Consider the following 18266-nt stretch of genomic DNA (forward strand, 5'->3'; position numbering starts at 1 on the left):
GTTCTCGTACCCGAGACAGGACTGTGTCCTGAATTGCTCAGTGTCTGATCTGTCGAGCACATACCAGCGAGGAATCTAAGAAATTTAACAATGAAACAAGTTCTTGTGGAACTGGGACATGCTCATCATTTTCTTGTAAAGGCAAACGACTAAGGGCATTGGCGTTTGCAATTTGATTGCCAGGCCTATGTACGAAAGTATATTCATACGCTGCCAGAATTAAAGCCAGAATTAAAGTTGTATTCTTGCTGAGGCTATGGGTGGTATAGCCTTGTCCTCACTAAACAATCCGGGCAATGGTTTGTGGTCTGAAACGATTGTAAAATGGCAGCCGTGTGCGTACTGGTGAAATTTCTTGACACCAAAGATGTTGGACAGGCCTTTTTCTATCTGCGAATCTCCCTTTTCCGCTGTGGTGAGCGTTCTTGATAGATAACCTATTGGTTGCTCTGTGCCGTCACCCATCCAATAAGAGAGCACTGCTCCCACTCTGTAGGGAGATGCATCACATGTCAGCACCAGTTCTTTTGTCTAGTCTTTCTTTTTTTGAAGTCAAAGATTTTATTGAATCCTGAAATAAAAGTCCTCTTTTCTAAACTTGTTTTCCGCATAATTCTTAAATAGTGAAGGCTTTGTAATGCACTAATAGATTGGATGAGTGCAACAATTGTTTCACCTTTATGAAAGATTTTTTTCTGGGGCACCTCCCAAGACCAACGTTGATTCTTTTTGAGTAGAGAATGTAGGGGGGGCCAGCACTGTAGACAAATTGAGTACGAACTGCCCCTAATAGTTGATCATTCCTAGGAATGATTTGAGCTCTGAGGCGTTCTTTGGCGCAGGTGCTTCTCTTATGGCTCTCACTTTCTGCTCAGCCAGGTGCAGGCCCTGTGAATCTACCCAGTCACCCAAATAGATTCCCTCTTGGAACATGCACTTTTCTTTTTTTAAACGCACTCCAGCTTGCGAGAAACATTTTAAGACTTCTGAGTTTGCCAAATGCGCTTTTTCAGTGAAACCTGTCACTAATACATCGTCTAAGTATATTACAACCTCGGGAAGTCCCTGCAGTAAGCTTTCCATTGTTCTCTGAAAAATGGCACAAGCTGAGGAGACACCGAAAGACAATCATATATTGGTACAGCACTTTGTGGGTATTAATTGTGATAAATTCCTGGGAGGCATTATCCAACTCTAGTTGTTAGTAAGCATGACTCATGTCAAGGTTTGTGTACGTTATCCATCCTGCCAGCTTGGCATACAGGTCTCCGATTTTTGGTATGGGGTGCCTGTCTAGCTTAGCTACTTTATTAGCCATCAGTTTGTAGTCTCCACAAATTTGGACGCTTTGGTTGGGTTTAAGGATGGGACTATGGGTGCTGCCGATTCTGAGAACTGAACAGATTGTATAACACTTAGTTTATCTAGTCTGTTCAGTTCAATGTCGACTTTTTCTCGCAGAGCATATGGCACCGGTCTTGCCTTCATGAAGCCAGGTGTTGCTTCCGGACCCACATGAATCTTGGCTCTCAGTCCCTGGATTTTCCCCAGTTTGCCCTTAAAGACGGTGGTGTACTTTCCAAGTAGCTTTGGTAGCCCACTTGCTCTCAACTGGAAAATTTCAGCCCGTTCTAACTTAATCTCCAATTTCACCCCCCAGGAGGCTTGGCCCCTCACCTGCTACCGCCATCAAGGGTAGCTTTGCCAAATGGACAGTTACTCTGCTTATGCCTTTTACTTGAATGTCTTCACCCCTAAATGTTTTTAATTTGGCAGCTGTTTCTTCTAAACTTAATTGATGTTCACCATCATTCAAATATCTGAAGGTGTGTTCCACAATTTACTTTCACTGTGACAAATATTGGTTCTGTCTTTCCAACCTTCAGATTAAACAATGAGTAAATGTCTGAATATGTTGTTTCAGGCTCTACTACATTGTAGATTTCATTGGGCTTCTTCTTTTGTTTACAAGCCTACTTGAATCTTTCCTTGCATTGCCTCATTATATGTCCATTTCTATGATAATAGTAGCATTTAATTTTTTAAACTGCCAATCGCTAAAAGACTGCGTCCACCTCAATTAAAATTACTCTTCGATTTTGCTGCTAAGTTATTTTTCTTTATACTTCGGCTAGCGGGGGCTGTTTCCTACTTCTTGGCAGAGTCTCGCTTTTTCACACACCTTTCGGCTGAGGTTTCCCACCCGATGTGGGGGACGGCTCCATTTTGCGTACACTGTATTGCTTTTGAATCTCTTTTGCGCTTTCCATGGCCAGCGCTATCTCTAGCGCCTTCTTGAAATCCAGATTCACCTTGGACAATAATCTTTTCTGAATAGTGTCCCCTTTCACACCGCACCCTAAAAGATCTCTGAGCATGTCGTATAGAGTTGTAACAAACTCGAAATGTTCCGTTAGCTGCTTCAAATTTGCTGCGTAGCATGCGATTGTCTCACTTGGGGCTCTATTTTGAGAATTAAACCTGAACCCTCTGCATCATCACTGAGATCATTTGATTCATGAGGTCCACCAACTCACTGAAATTCTTTGAATCTGGGGCACTGGGTGCTGTCAAACTTCAAATCAGATTGTAGGATTTGCTCCCACAAGTACCCAAGAGGATCGCTTGCCTCTTCTCTTCCTCCGTAGTCTCGTTCGCTTGAAAAAGGCACGTGAGGTGTTCTATGTACTGAGACCAACTATCTGTGACTGGTTCAAAAGGATCAATTCTCCTAACTTGTAGAATTTTAAGAGAGAATAACTTCAGTTCTAATGGAGTTTGCTACTACAATCATTAGGCTAGGCACAGTGCTGATTTCTTTTTAACTTGATTTCTTCTATTCAGTCCCATTTTATCCTCATCGCCAGTTTGTTGTAAGGTGGCCAAGTTGTGCTATTAGTGGTAGAGTTCATTTGCAGACACCTTTTTGTGTGGAAACATTAAGTTTATTTACAATATACTCAGCAGCAACTACATGTGTACTTTCAACTCCAACTCTACCTCTACTCTGATAGCTGAGGTAGCCTGCACTACTCTCCTATTGGTTACTACAGATCGTGTGATCTTCCTTAACAAGTATTATTCCTAAAGCCACATTGCATACTAAATAAAACCCTAAGTACTACATACATGAAAATGTCTTTTTTTGTTTATGATGTTGACTTGACCCATGGTTATATTTCCAAGTTTCTGTTCCTGATTTCCAACATTTATATTTCCAACACTTCTCTGTTTCCTCAGACATTGCTCATTAAAACTCACAGCAGAAAATCTCATTATCTGTTGTAAAGTGATCAATCGGCATTCAGAAAAATAGTGTTTGTATTGTCTGCTTTGCAGAGGTTATTTCTATGACTGTACATGATTAGGACATGCTGTATTTCTCAGTTTTTTTCATTTGCACAGCGGGTCAGATGAAAAATAAGATGCCACATGGGGTGTTCAGGCAATCGTCCTAGTGTATTTGAGTGAATAATGGAGCACATTCTGAAGGATAACAGGCATGGCATTTTCTGTGTTCTGAGAATGCAGAAATGCGTCACCTGTGGAACACAGCCTATTGCATTTGAATAGTGTGATTTGCTGGAGTCAATGCTCAAGTCTTTTCAGGGAGCAAAGAGATATTTCTCAACTTTATTTTGAAATTTCTACATATGGTTGGCGATGGAGTAAGCTGGGCCCATTACGTGAGTGAGTCTCTCACCTCTTGGTGACTTTGCAAAGTTAACCGCGGATAAGTTTGAAGTCCTGTAGTAAATTTGCTTGGGAGTGCCAGTGAAACTTGTGAAATTTTTAAAACTTTTTTTTATTTTTGATGTCAGGAGTGACTTTACGCTCTGTGTATGACAATTTGATTTGGTGCATAGAGAGCCCAGTATAAACATCAAAGCACACCTGCACCTAGTTCTCCAGCCTTTAAGGCGCTCCTTAAAACCAACCCTTTTGACCAATGTTTTGGCCATCTGTGCTAATATCTGCTTACATTCTTCGGTGTCAAATTTCGTTTGGTAACACTTCTGTGAAGCACCTTTGGAACATTCAGGACATGATGTAAGTGCAAGTTGTCACTGTTGTTATTGGCCAGATTATGTTGCACTGTTGGTAGTGTAGTTGTGGGCTGGCAGTTTATTGGCACGAGGCAGGTATCTGTATTTCCTTCTCCATGTTGTGTAAGTAACAATTTATAATTTGGACTAAGATCAACTTCATTGTAAGTGATGTTGGTAATTGTGCACAGGTGGCTGGAAAGGTTGGGTTTTTGATGGAGTGGATGGGAGAAACAATGTCCTTCACTATCAGGAGGATCAGTAATCAGAAGTCATAGATTTATAATAATTGGCAGAGACTCCAGTGCAGGAAATTAGAATTTATTTTTTGCAGTGAGTTGTTCTGATTTGGAACATGGTGCCTGAAAGGGCAGTGGAGACAGATTCAATAATTTACAGAAGAATATTGAAAATATACTTGAAGAAATTTTCAGGGCTCCAGGGAAAGAGAAGGGTAAGTGGACAGCTCCTTTACAGAGCTGGCACAGGCAGAGGCACAATGGGCTCCTCCGCTATATGATTCCATGCTTTGTCGATCATTCATTTGTTTTCCATAGAGATGAACAAGAAAGAAATGCGTGCATTGACACTTGGCTGAAATGCAGCCCAGTTAAAAGGGGCCAATAGGGAGATGAGTCTGATAAGTTTTCTGGTTTATCCATTTGTAATAAGAAGTGACAGTAAAAGCAAGAGTATTCTCCAATGTGTAATTCATATTGTATTTCATTTAGTGAATTGGATCATAATTGCCTGAGAAAAAGCCGTTGTTTATGATTCATGAGATACCCTAATGTCTCGGGACAGTAGAATGTATCAGCTCAATGTCCTGGAATACGATTGGTATGTGCCCTACCTAATGTAGAAAACCATCAAATAAAACTGCAGGTGAAGAAGTCTGAAATAAAAACAGAAACATACTAGAAATGTGTAGTGGGCTCCCTCTGCATTGGAAGAGAGAAGATGATGGATTAACTTTTTTTGGCTCCAGACCCTTACATTGCCAAATATTCTTCACAGGGCACTCTGCAATCCTGCAGGAATCCACACTGAACTGTCAGCCATTGCTCAGTGGGTAGCACTCTGAGTCAAAAGGTTATGGGTTCGACTCCTACTCCAGAGGCTTGAGCATGTAACCCTGGTATTACGGGAGTGCTGCACTGTCGGAGGTGCTATTCTTTTGTGTGACATGTTAAACTATCTGCCCTCTCAAGTTGGTGTAAAATACCCCCAACACTACTTTGAACAGGAGTTCTCCTCCATGTCCTGGCCGATATTTACCCTTCAACCGATGATACTTAAAAAAAAAACCCATTACCTGGTCGTTATCACCTTGCTGGAGCTTGCCATGTGCAACCCGCCGGCCAAGTATCCTATATTAAAACAGTGGCTACACTTCAAAAGCGCTTCATTGACTGTAAAGGGCATTGGGACTTCCTATAGTCATGAACAGTGTTATGTAAATGCAAAGGAAGTATGAGGTGGTAAAGGATTATATTGTGGTCCTGATCTCTAAACTTGCTTCCTGCAGTTTGGTCCCTTTTGGGGAGTGAGGATCATGGAATATCTTCCAATACCAGAAACATTAAACTGTCTCCATCCCTCTTTGGATGGTGATGGATTGACTGTTGGGTGTGGGTAACTGGACCAAGGGATGCAGATGCTATTCCATCCCTAAATTAAAGCAATATATTCTGCCCTTAATTTTGTAATACTGTTATAAATTCATACAATCGAGTTATCATGGAAATTAACAATGTAAACTTGTCAAACTATAATTGCACATTCCTGCCTGGAACATTAAGGCAGAGGTAGATAGATTCTTGTTAGGTAAGGGAATCAAAGCGTATTAGTGGTAGATGGGAATATGGAACTCAAAACACAAACAGATCAGCCATGATCATATTGAATGGCAGAACAAGCTTGAGGGGGCGAATGGCCTACTACTCCTATTTTGTATGTTCGTATGCCAGTGTTCATGCTGCACGGTTTCTCTTCTGGGGCTGATGTAATTAGAGCAAGACGTTTACATAAATGTTCCTATTATAAATGTATACTTAGGAATTGATGCTGTAAAAAATTGCCAATAAATGTGTGCAGATGCAGTTTTAATATCTAGATAGATGGTTAAAAACTGTGACATGATTCCCTATCTAATAGCAAGATGGTCAATGATCTGTTTAATGGTTTTACCGAAAAGCTCTTCAAAACAGTTAGTTATTCAGACTATTGCTATTACTCTTCCCTATTCTAAATTGGGGAAGGTTTCATATTAAAATTCTAGCTCCTTAGGCCAGCTGGAACTTGAGTCCAAATTCCTGCACATTGCAGAGGACCATAGGAACAGGAGGAGGTTATATAGGAATTCACCAAGGCTCCTTAGAAAGCACCTTCAAACCCACAATCACTTTCATCTTGAAGGACAAAGGCAGCAGGTGCATGAGAACACCATCACCTGTAAGTTCCCCTCCAAGCCACATGCCATCCAGACTTGGGTTGGGCAATAAGTGCTGGCCTAGCCAATGATGCCCCCATCCGATGAATGAAGGGGGAAAAAATCCTTCGATCTATTCTGCTATTAGTGAGATCATGGCTGGCCTGTCTCCTAATTCCATATACCCACCTTTGTCCCATATCTCTTTATACCATTGGTTAATAGAAATATTTTACACTGTGCATAAGGATAGCTGCTGCATCAAGGAACCACACATTTAAAAATAAATTTAATTCCTGAGATGTGGATGTTGCTGGCCTTTATTGTCCAGTTACCCTGAGGTGTTGACTAGATGACTTTTGATGACAGCTAAGAGTCAACCAGATTGGGTGTGGAACTGAAGCTATGTTATAGGCCCAGACCTGGTAAGGATGGCAGCTTTCCCTCCCCAAATGATAGTGAACTGGTTGGATTTTTACAACAATATCACAGCTCCATGATCGCTTTGCTGATACCAGCTTTTAGTTTTGAGGATTTTATTTTTTTAAGAACCAAATTCAAATTCCCATGCTGCCACACTGAGATTTGAACTCTCATTCTCTCGGTTACTAGTCCAAGCCTCTGGGTTATTGGACCAGTAGAGTAACACAAACACTGCACACTACATAAAATACATGTATGTCCCACAGTAGTTGCATATATAATGAAGGACTGAACATGCTGGGGTTCTTTTCTGCAGAAAAGAGAAGGCTGAGTGGTGACCTGATAGAGCCTTTAAAATAATGAATGCATTTGAAATAGGAGGCGTAGAGAAGATATTTCCAGTAGAGAGGGAGTCCAGAACTAAGAATCATAAATTTGAGACTATAAATCCAAAAATGAATTTAGAAACTTCTTTACCGAGAGAGTGGTGAGAATGTGGAACTCACTACCACATGAAGTAGGTGAGGGAAATAGTATAGATACATCTGAGGGAAAATTCAATTAACATGTGAGAGAGAAAGGAATAGAAGGATATGTTGACAGAGTTAGCTGTGGAGTAGAAGCACCAGCACTGACCAGTTGGGCTGAATGGCCTGTTTTTGTGCTGTAAAATGTTGTGTAATTCTATGTAATAAAGGGTGGAGTGAATCTACTTAAAAATGAAATTACTCCTTGTCCTCCTATTATATACAAATGCCTGAGGATAGCTGCAATACTGAAGGCTATCATTAACATGCTCTGTCTCTTAAGCAAGCCTGTGCTACTTCTAAGTAACTTCTGAATGAATGTTAAATGGGGAATATTTTTGAACTTCTACTCAAACCACTCAGTATCATTTTAATTAAAGAAAAATATTCTATTAATGTGCTCTGTGCTGGTTGAATGAACCTGTTTTATTTCCTTCTTGTTGCCACAAGAACTTTTTCCTTCCATAATTAGAAATAATTTCACTCGAGACAAATTGAGGCACTTACTGCTTTTTCCCTTGTGCGTGCTTTGATTTTAGTTCTTAATCTTGTTACTTTTGCCTATAACCAAGATTTAATCTTGCCGTCCCAGTATTGGATTTTAATTTGGGTCGGGATTAATTTGACTGGAGTTTTCTATTTATTTTCACACTACTTCAGGGTCTAAAAGCAATGTTAAGGACATGGCAGTTGGTATAATGCTACCTTTACAAATATCTACATACTTATGAAATCTTTTTTGAATTTGTTGTGCAGTTTGGTTGTTTCAAATTTGAAACTTAAGTGGATTCTTGTGTCATTTTCATTCTAATGTATAAAATTTTGAAATGGTTATTTAGTTTGTCTGATACAAGAAAATATGGAATGATAAGTCATTTGAACCATTTGATTTGTACGACAATCAACATGCAACTTTGTATTTCCTATACTACAACTACTTTCAAATTCTTGAGGACAGTGATTATAAGTCTTAAAAAGTTACAATCTGTATTGTTTGATGCTGGAGGCCTCCATCATTAATTCAAGTAAAGGCGACGTTAAATTCTTAAAAACCACAACTATGGTTTAGTGATGAACACTATATAACTACCGACCTTGGTGGTTTGTGTCACTGTCTCAGCAATTGCATTGTGAAGGTCCAATAGCAGTCATCTTGTTGATTGACAATTGCATTGTTAAACAGATGATGAGCGTTGGCTCATCCATAAATGGGTAACAGGAATTGAAAGCTAGTCTCTGTAACGGTGACCATGAAACTATCATCGATCCCCGTGAAAACCCATAAATGGGTACAGCTGTAACACTCCCAGAAAGGTACTGGGAGACTGTAACTCTTGTTGAGCTGTCTAAAGAATAAACCTGCTTGAGGTAAAAGACTAGCTTCAGACTCCTTCCCTTACGTACAATTATTGGAGTTAACAGTTTGGGGGGGCCAGCTGGTGGAAAGCATAGCTCAGGTTTGAGAGGCTTCATGAACAAGAGGTTGCCACTCTTGAGCCAAGTTCCTATCAAATCCATGATAATCGCCTTGATCCACAATAAGGACGTTGTTGACGAGTGGCCAAAGATTCTGGTGGAAAATACAGGGCGGGATGGTGAGTGGTCCTCTGGCAGAGCTGGACAGGGCATTAGTGAATTTTATTTTATTCATTCATGGGATGTGTACTTCACTGGCAAGGCCAGCATTTATTACCCAATCCTAATTGCCCTTGAGAAAGTGGTGGTGAGCTGCTGCCTTGAACTGATGCAACTGATCTGTGTGGTTTGGTACACCAGAGTGGTGTTAGGGAGAGAATTCCAGGAGTTTGGCCCGTTGACAGTGAAGGAACAGCAAACTAATTCCAAGTTAATGTGATGTACAACTTGGAGGGGAACTTGCAGGTGATGGTGTTCCAATGTGCCTGCTGCACTTATCCTTCTAGGTGTTAGAGGTTGCGGGTTTGTGAGGTGCTGTTGAATGTGCCGAAGCAGATTACTGCAGTTCAGCTTGTGGATGGTGCACACTGCGGCCATGGTGCACTTGTGATCGAGGCAGTGAAGGTTTAATGTGGTGGTAGGGGTGCCAGTCAAGTAGGCTGCTTCGTCCTGGATGAACGGGAACAGGAGGAGGTTGGTAAGATTTGTCCTTGAATAGGCATGCTGGGAATGTTGGTGACAGAGGAGGATCACCCAGTTTGGACTGGGGCAGGAGCAGGTGCCTCAGTGATCCTTTGGGTTATGCTGAGCAATAAACAAAGGGTAGCTGCAGTATGATCCAAATCGGCTTCAATCCCTCAACAGGAGAGTAGGAAGGCAGAGGAGTAATGATGGCAAAATACCCAATAGAAAAGAAATTAAAGGTGGTGTGATGGTGATGGAAAAAGGAACACCAAGGAGCTAGGAGCCTCAGGGGGACAAAGCAAACAGAAAGTGGATAGAAGAACTGCACTCGCCTCAGTGTTTGGAAATTTCATGAGTTGTTCTTAAACCTGTATGCCCTGCATTATAGTGAATTTTAAAACAACACTTCAGATTGCATGATATCTCTCTCCAATAATTTCATTGTAAGCGCCCATTGTAGTATTGAATAAAATCCAATGTGCATTTTGACAGGGAGGCCGCGAATTAAGATTGGGCCAAATTGCTTGCAGGACTTGATGTATAATGTATAACCTTTCCTCTGTGTGGACTTGCTCCCGATATCGTTGCTCCCAATATCCTCCCAATGCCCTTACATTGCGTCACCCATTGCTCAGTTGATGGCACACTCGCTTCTGAATCACAAGGTTCTAAGTTCAAGTCCCACTCCAGGACATGAATGTAAAAATCAAGGCTGACACTCCAGTGCAGTGCTGAGGGAGTGCTGCACTGTAGGAAGTGCTGTCTTTTGGATGAGATGCGAGGCCTCACCTTCTCCCTCAGGTGGACTTAAGAATTTTCCACGGCACTATTTGATGAAGAGCAGAGGACTTATCCCTGGTGTCCTGTCCAATGTTTATCCCTCAATAAACATCACAAAATCAGATTGTGGTCGTTATCACATTGCTGTTTGTGGGAGCTTGCTGTGTGCGAATTGGCTGCCATGATTCCTATGTTACAACAGTGATCGCACTTCAAAAATTACTTCATTGGCTGTAGTGCACTTTGAGATGCCCAGTGGTGTGGTGAAAAGCCCGATACAAGTGCAAGTCTTTTGTGTTTTTGTTTATATTGTTGCTTATGTCATGGGTCAAAAACACTTGGTCTGCTTTGTCTCGCTTCTTAACATCTTATTAGTTTCTTAGCCATATTTGTAATGCTACAAGGAGCCTATTTAGGCTGACCACTTTATACCTCACAGATATGCCACATTGCTACATCTGCAGCTAGTGGCAAAGGAGAATGAGGCTGTAATTTTTGGTAAATGCAGCAGTGAATCAACCCCCTCTTGTTTTACAGTTTAAATACAAGTGTATTTTAAAATTCAAAAATAGCAAACTGCATCATCCAGCTGTGTAATAGTATATTTTTGTCAAGATTTATTTGCTCAATTTGATCAGTCCTGATGTCTATGAAGGAAGAAATTTGAGTGACAAATTTGGATGATTTAAAAGCGATTAATCTCAAGGCCACGGGGAAGGAGCAGGGGTGGTGAGATTAATTGGATATTTTTTTCAAAGAGCCACCTCAGGAATGTTGGAGCTGAATGGCCTTTTGCTATGCAATGAATGTGCTCAGATAACCATTCTTTATGCATAAACCTCGAAGCAAGTGTTGGTCAGCTATTCAATCATAATCAGCTGAATGGCCAATCCCAATTTCACCAACATACACCTGTGTCCAGTTTTCCTTAGGGAGTTGCTGGATAGAAATGAGAAACCAGGAACCCTTGCCTGTGGCTCATAAAAACAGAAAATGGTGGGACAAATTTATTAGCTTTTTCAGCAGTTGGAAAAAGATGGGCCTTGCTGATTTGACCACCATTCTCAGCATATCCCTTGTTTGTGTTTTTTGCTTGTACTCATTAAGCAACAATAATTGATCCACAGTTACTCTGACTTGCAGCATACTTCTCCAGCCCGACAACCCTGTGAAATAGCTGCTCCTCATTCCTCCAATTTTGGCTTCTTGTGCAGTCCCTATTTTAATTGATCCACCATTGGCAGCCAGCCTGGGCCCTAAGCTCTGGGGAGGTGGTGGCATAGTGGTATTGTCACTGGACTAGTATCCCAGCGACCCTGAGTAACGCTCTGGGGACCTGGGTTCTAATCCTACCACGACAGATGGTGAAATTTGAATTTAATAAAAATCTGGAATTAAAAGTCCAATTGCCAATTGTCATAAAAACCCATCTGGTTCACTAATGCCCTTTAGGAAAGGAAATCTGCCATCCTTACCTGATCTGGCCTACATGTGACTCCAAGCCCACAGCAATGTGGTTGACTCTTAAATGCCCTCTGGCAATAAGGGATGGGCAATAAATGCTGGCCTAGCCAGTGATGCCTGCATCCCATGAACGAATAAAAAAAAAAATCTCTCCACTGCTCTCTCCTCTTTTAAGATGCTCCTTAAAATCTACCTTTTTGACTTAATATTACCTTATGTGGCTTGTTGTCAAATGTTGTTCGATAATGCTCCTGTAAAGTAACTTGGGGTGTATTACTATTTTACCGGTGCTATACAAATGTGAGTGAAATTTGAGACATTTACAAAACTGTTTCACCTGAAGAATATTTTCAATCTACCTGGACGTGAGAGATCTGATTTTAAAATAAAAACCCAGTGACGATTTTGCAGTAAATTCATCCATTACCTGTGAAGTGTAAGAAATCATTAAAAATGAAAGTTACTGAGGCCACCCCTGGCTAGAATCCTGGGTTCAAGACCACGCAATGCCCATATACAGGGTTGCTAATCCAACTCTCCAGGACAGTGATGTGAGCAAAAACATTGGAGAAAATTATTTATTTTTTTGAAAAATTTTCTTTGATCATTTTCATTGGTTAGTTATAAAAATATTGGAGGTGGGGGTGGTGGCATGGTAATATTTTAAAAATAAAACTGCATGTCAGCGACTGTTGGAGGCGGGAAGGTGTGTGTTGAAGCTTTCAGGCCCATGTCCAACTAGAGTTGGCAACCTGAGGTTAAAATGCCACAAGTGTCCAAATAATATCAGGATGTAACTTTGTCATTGAATTTAGCAACTTAAACCTGCTGAAGTCGGGGGTTGTAAGTGGCGGGGGTGAGGGGGGTGCTGCTGGGTGTGGTTAGCTGGGGCTGGGGGTTGTTGAGTTAAAATTGTGTTTTGAGGTCAAGGAATTGAAAGCAAAAACTGAGTGAAATCTGTGGCAAGTCGATGTTTTTAGAGAGCTTTGCACATAACTCTAGTGCCATCTCCTGATCTCAGGCTAGATTACTGCAGCTTTACTCAGGGATAGAACAGGATGGACAGCTATGGCATATCATGACTGGTGTGTGTATAATTAACCTCAGATTTCCAGGTGAACTAGCAAAACTAATTATGCCACAATTTAATGTGACGGTGTGTTGGGAATATGCTGACAGAGAAAGAACTTGGATTTATGGACAATGAGACCTCGTCAAATTTCAGGGTACGCCAAAGTGCTTTACAATCAGTAATAGTGCTTTTTGAAGTGCAGTCATTGTTATATAATAAAAGAGCTATCATTTGTATAGCACCTTTCATGAGCTCAGGATGTCCCAAATATCCCTTCAATGAACTAAGTACTTTCTGAAGCCTACTGTTGAAGGGAAACGTCACAGCCAACTTAGCCACAGTGCAGCCCCACGAGAAGCATTGTAATAATGACAGGAGTATCAGTTTGTTTTAATAATGCTGGGAAGGGTTGTATATTGGCCAGTACACTGGGGAGACCTCTTGTTTCTCTTCTAAGTAGTGGCTGTGGCATCTTCACTCGTGGGGGAATCTATCAAAAGGGGCAGAGCTTAAAAATAAAGGATCTCCCGTTTAAGACAGAGATGAGGAGGAATTTCTTCTGAGGGGTGCTAGTTTTTGGAATCCTCTGCCCCAGAGAGTAGTGGTGGCTGGTTTATTGATTATATGATGATGGAGGGATAAATATTTACCTGGGACACTGGGGATAACTCCCCTGATCATCTCAATCTGAAATAAAAACAGAAAATGCTGAAAACATTGAACAGGTCAGTCACTATCCATGGAGGGAGAAGCAGAATTGGTATTTTAGATCAATGATCAATCACCTGCAATGTTGACACTGTTTCCAGCATTTTCTGCAATTAAGTGAGTATTAGCATGAAAGAACTTGCTGCAAAAGTTGTTCTTGTAACTTTGAATAAGCAGTGCCCCAGGTTATGCGATGAGGTTGCAACACACTTGAAAAGTCAAGTGTTATAAACCATGTGATGCAGATGGTTTGTGTGTTTTACTTTTTACAGCGGGACTTTGGTCAACTTTTTTTTGTATGTAAAGATTGCATTCAGAAGTTATGTTTTGCTTGCAATGTTGAATTTGGGTGCAGTCCCTACTACTTGCACCATCCCCACTTAGCGAGGGTGAGCCACCCATGGGCAAATGACGTTAACACTTGCTATTGTCGTTGTTGTGGGAAGTGTCTCTTAAACTGCGTTTAACCATTTACCTATCGTGCAGCTCTGTGTTCACTGTTAGTCTGTCAGAGTGGAAACTTTGGTGGCTTCAATCACCTCTTTGCACTGTTAACTCTTGGCTGTTATTTCATTGCCGCAACCTCTTGTGGTTTTGCTGTTACCACCTATACTTGGCAAATCGCGTTAGCGTGAACATGCTCACTATGCACGGTGTGTCTGTAACTGAGCTTGGTTTGAGCTTGAACCTTTTCTTCAGAACTCTGAAGAAGGCCTAAAGGATCAACAATCTGTTTTCACCACAGATGCAGACTGGCCTCCCTGTGTTTTGCCAGTTTTTTCTGTTTCGGATTGTTGCCGCTGCAGCATTCTGATTTTTAAAAAAAAATAGTTTCATTTGCAGCAGCATTTTATGTGATCATATCAGCAATTCTATACTCTAGGTGGCTGTTACCCTGCACCGCCCATCCCACCATCCCCCCCCCAACCCCTGTTACATAGCCTAATGCGTACGATCATAGAGCCATACAAGATGATTCTGCCTGTCGTGCTTGTGCTGGCTCTTTGAAAGGGTTATCAAATTTAGCTTCTCTCTCCCTGCTCTTTCTCCAGCACCTGCAAATGATCCCCTTCCCTGCTTCCACCTTCCTTTCAGACATTGCTTCCAAATCATAACAGCTCGCTGCACAAACATTTTTATCATCTCGTTCTTTTCTGTGTAAGTGTAACTCCACAAAAATCAGTGGAGAGGAAGGAGTTTTGTGCTCAAATCTTCTATTTAATTTTGAGGTTGCTAAAATATTTCAAATGAAACCAAAATAGGGAAACGGCTTCAGGCATTGGAATGTGATCACTGATTTCGGTGACCTGTCATCTCTCCACACACACACACACACACACACACACACACACACACACACACACACACACACACACCCCCACCCACCTCCCCCCCGCCAGCAATTAAATTGCTGACAATTCAATTTGCTACCTTTCGCATTTTTACCTTGCACACTACCTTGCAAACATTTTGTCAGCTCAAGAATAACTCAAACAAAGGATTGTGAAGAAAACTGTAATGTGTTCAGAATTATGCTTTAATGTTTCATCTTCTCTGTTACCCCCCTCACCCTTAGCGAGAGAACCCAGCATGAAGTCACAACAAGTGTCTCAGGTAAGACTTTTTAAAAAAAAAAAAATCCTCTGCTTCTATCCTTTGCTCATATGAAATAATTTTGCACATATTAATGTATTGTATCCACAGCCTCAGCAGTGTGCCTCAGTGCTCTCTGATTCGGTGTTTTGGTGCAATGATGCTTAACGCTACCAGGTCACCTTTGGCTTTTACCACTGAAATTTCCTACCCCCTCACTCTAGCCTTTTGAGTACCCCCCCGGCCCCCTCCACCATTGGTGGTTGTATCTCCTGCCCCTCGGCCCTACACTCCACAATTTCCTCCCTGAACTTACCCGCCTCTTCAGCTTCGCCCCTTCACAACCCTCCTTGAAAACCATCTGCATGACCAAGCTTTTCATCACCCCTCTTCAGGCCTTCTGTGACTCTGCATCCATTTTCAGAATACACCACTGTGAATGTTTGGGATTTTTTTTTCCATTCTTAAATTTAGTGTGCAAAAATACATGTTGTTGTGCCACAAGGACCTGAAAAATATCTGCTCTACTGGTTAATGGATACTTTTCAGGTTTGTAGAGGACCCCCCTCAGGGATCAGTGTTGGGACCTTACTTTTACTGATATATTATTAATGACTTAACCTTGGTGTACAGGGCGCAATTTCAAATTTTGTGGATCTTATAAAACTTGGAAGCATTGTGAACTGCAAGGAGGATAGTGTAGAACTTCAGGAGGACATAGACAAATTGGTGGAATGGGTGGGCAGGTGACAGATGAAGGTCAATGTGGAGAAATGTGAAACGATTCATTTTAGTGCAAAGAACATGGAGAGACAATATAAAATAAAAGGTACAATACTTAAATGGGTGCGTGACTAGAGGACCCTGGTGCATATGTGCATAAGCCATTGAAGGTGGCAGGTTGAGAAAGCACTTAATGAAGCATTTATATGAACATACGATCGAGGAGCAGGAGTACGTCACTTGGCCCTTCAAGCCTGCTCCGCCACTCAAGATCCTGGCTGACCTGATTGTAACCTCCCGCCTACCCCCAATAACCTTTCCACCCTCAAGAATGTACCTAGCTCTGCCTTAAAAATATTCAAAGACTCTGCTTCCACTGCCTTTTGAGGAAGGGAGTTCCAAAGATTAACGGCCCTCTGAGAGAAAAAAAATTTCTTCTTTTTTCTGTCTTAAATGAGCAACGCCTTATTTTTAAACCATGACCCATAGTTCTAGGTTCTCCCGCAAAAGGAAACATCCACTTCACATCCATCCTGTCAAGACTCCTCAGGATCTTAAAGGTTTCAATCAAGTTGCCTCTCACTCTTCTAAACTCCAGTGGGTACAAGCCTCATTTGTCCAACCTTTCCTCATAAGACAACCTGCCCATTCCTGGTATTAGCCTAGTAAACCAAAGATTCTCTGAATCTTTCCTTAAGTAAGGACGCCAATACTGTACACAGTATTCCAGATGTGGTCTCACCAGTGCCCTGTATAACTGAAGCATAACCTTCCTACTTTTGTATTCAATTCCCCTTGCAATAAACAATGGCATTTTAGCTTTCCTAATTACTTGCTGCACCTGCATGTGATTCATGCATTAGGACACCCAGATCCCACTGAATCTGAGCTCTGCAATCTCTCACCATTTAAATAATGTTTCTTTTTTATTTTTCCTGCCAAAATGGACAATTTTACATTTGCCCAAATTATACTTCATTTGGTCTTTGCCCACTCGCTTGACCTCTCTGTGTCACTTTGTAGCCTCCTTACATCCTCTTCACAATTTACTTTCCTACCTATCTTTCTGTCGACAGCAAATTACGCCACCATTCCTTCAGTCCCTTCATCCAAGCGCTTTATATAAATTGTAAAAAGTTGAAGCCCCAGCACTGATCCCTGTGGCACACCACTCGTCACATCCCGCCAACCAGAAAAGGACCCATTTATGCTAACTCTGTTTCCTGTTAGCTAGCCTATCTTCTATCCATGCTGATATGTTACCCCCTACACCATGAACTTTTATTTTCTGCACTAACATTTGATGTGGTACCTTACCAAATGCCTTGAAATCTAAGGACAGTACATCCACCAGTTCCCCTTTATCCACAGCACACGTGACTCCTTCGAAGAGCTCCAATAAATTGGTTAAACATGATTTCTCCCTTGATTAACAAGGGAGCAACAGGTTATTGGGGGGTAGGCAGGAAGGTGGGGTTGAGGTTACATTCGGATCAGCCACGATCTTATTGAATGGTGGAGCAGGCTCGAGGGGCAGAGTGGCCTACTTCTGCCCCTAATTCGTATGTTCACATGCTCTTTCAGAAAGCCATGTTGACTCTGTCTGATTGCCTTAAACTTTTCTAAGTGCCCTGCTATAACAACTTCACTAATAGCTTCTATGATGGATGTTAAGCTAACTGGCCTATAGTTCCTTGCTTTCTGTCTCCCTCCCATTTTGAATAAAGGAGTTACATTTGTTATTTTCCAATCTAATGGAACCTTCCCCGAATCTAGTGAATTTTGGAAAATTAAAACCAATGCATCAACTATTTCACTAGTCACTTCTTTCAAGACCTTAGGATGATGTCCATTAGGACCATTAGGGCATCAGCCCACAGCTCCAACAATTTGCTCAGTACCACTTGTCAGGTGATTGTAATTTTCCTGAGTTCCTCACTTCCATTTTCAGATATTTCTGGGATGTTACTCCTATCCTCTATAGTGAAAACTAATGTAAAATACCTGTTCAACTCATCTGCTATCTCCTTGCTTTCTATTATTAATCCCCTAGACTCACTTTCTATAGGTCCAATGCTCACTTTAACTCATATTTAAATATCTATAGAAACTTTTACCATCCATCTTTTTATTTCCAGCTAGCTTTCTCTTGTATTCTAATTTTCCCTTCCTTATTTATCTTTTTGTCATTCATTACTGTTTTTTATATTCTGTCTAATCTTCATTCGGTTTCTTAGGCTTTATAAATAGGGGAATTGAATACAACAGCAAGGAGCTTATGTTGAATTTGTATAGGACACTGGTTCAGCCTCAGCTGGTGTACTGTGTCCAGTTCTGGGTACCGCACTTAGGGAAGGATGTGAAGGCATTGGAGAGAGTGCAGAAAAGATTCACGAGAA

The 18266-nt window shown here is 41.3% G+C and overlaps 1 protein-coding gene across 5 annotated transcripts in view; it reads left to right on the top strand.

The window, feature by feature from the left end:
- Nucleotides 1-18266, top strand: part of uacaa (uveal autoantigen with coiled-coil domains and ankyrin repeats a) — a 189780-nt gene that overhangs the window by 131745 nt on the left and 39769 nt on the right. For all 5 annotated transcript variants that reach the window (XM_041175068.1, XM_041175072.1, XM_041175069.1 and 2 more), the window contains exon 9: nucleotides 15128-15165. In XM_041175068.1, coding sequence (XP_041031002.1) covers nucleotides 15128-15165 — 38 coding nt within the window. The remainder of the gene's footprint in view (nucleotides 1-15127; nucleotides 15166-18266) is intronic.

Source organism: Carcharodon carcharias, chromosome 26 (assembly GCF_017639515.1).
Source record: "Carcharodon carcharias isolate sCarCar2 chromosome 26, sCarCar2.pri, whole genome shotgun sequence".
NCBI classification, from domain to species: domain Eukaryota; kingdom Metazoa; phylum Chordata; class Chondrichthyes; order Lamniformes; family Lamnidae; genus Carcharodon; species Carcharodon carcharias.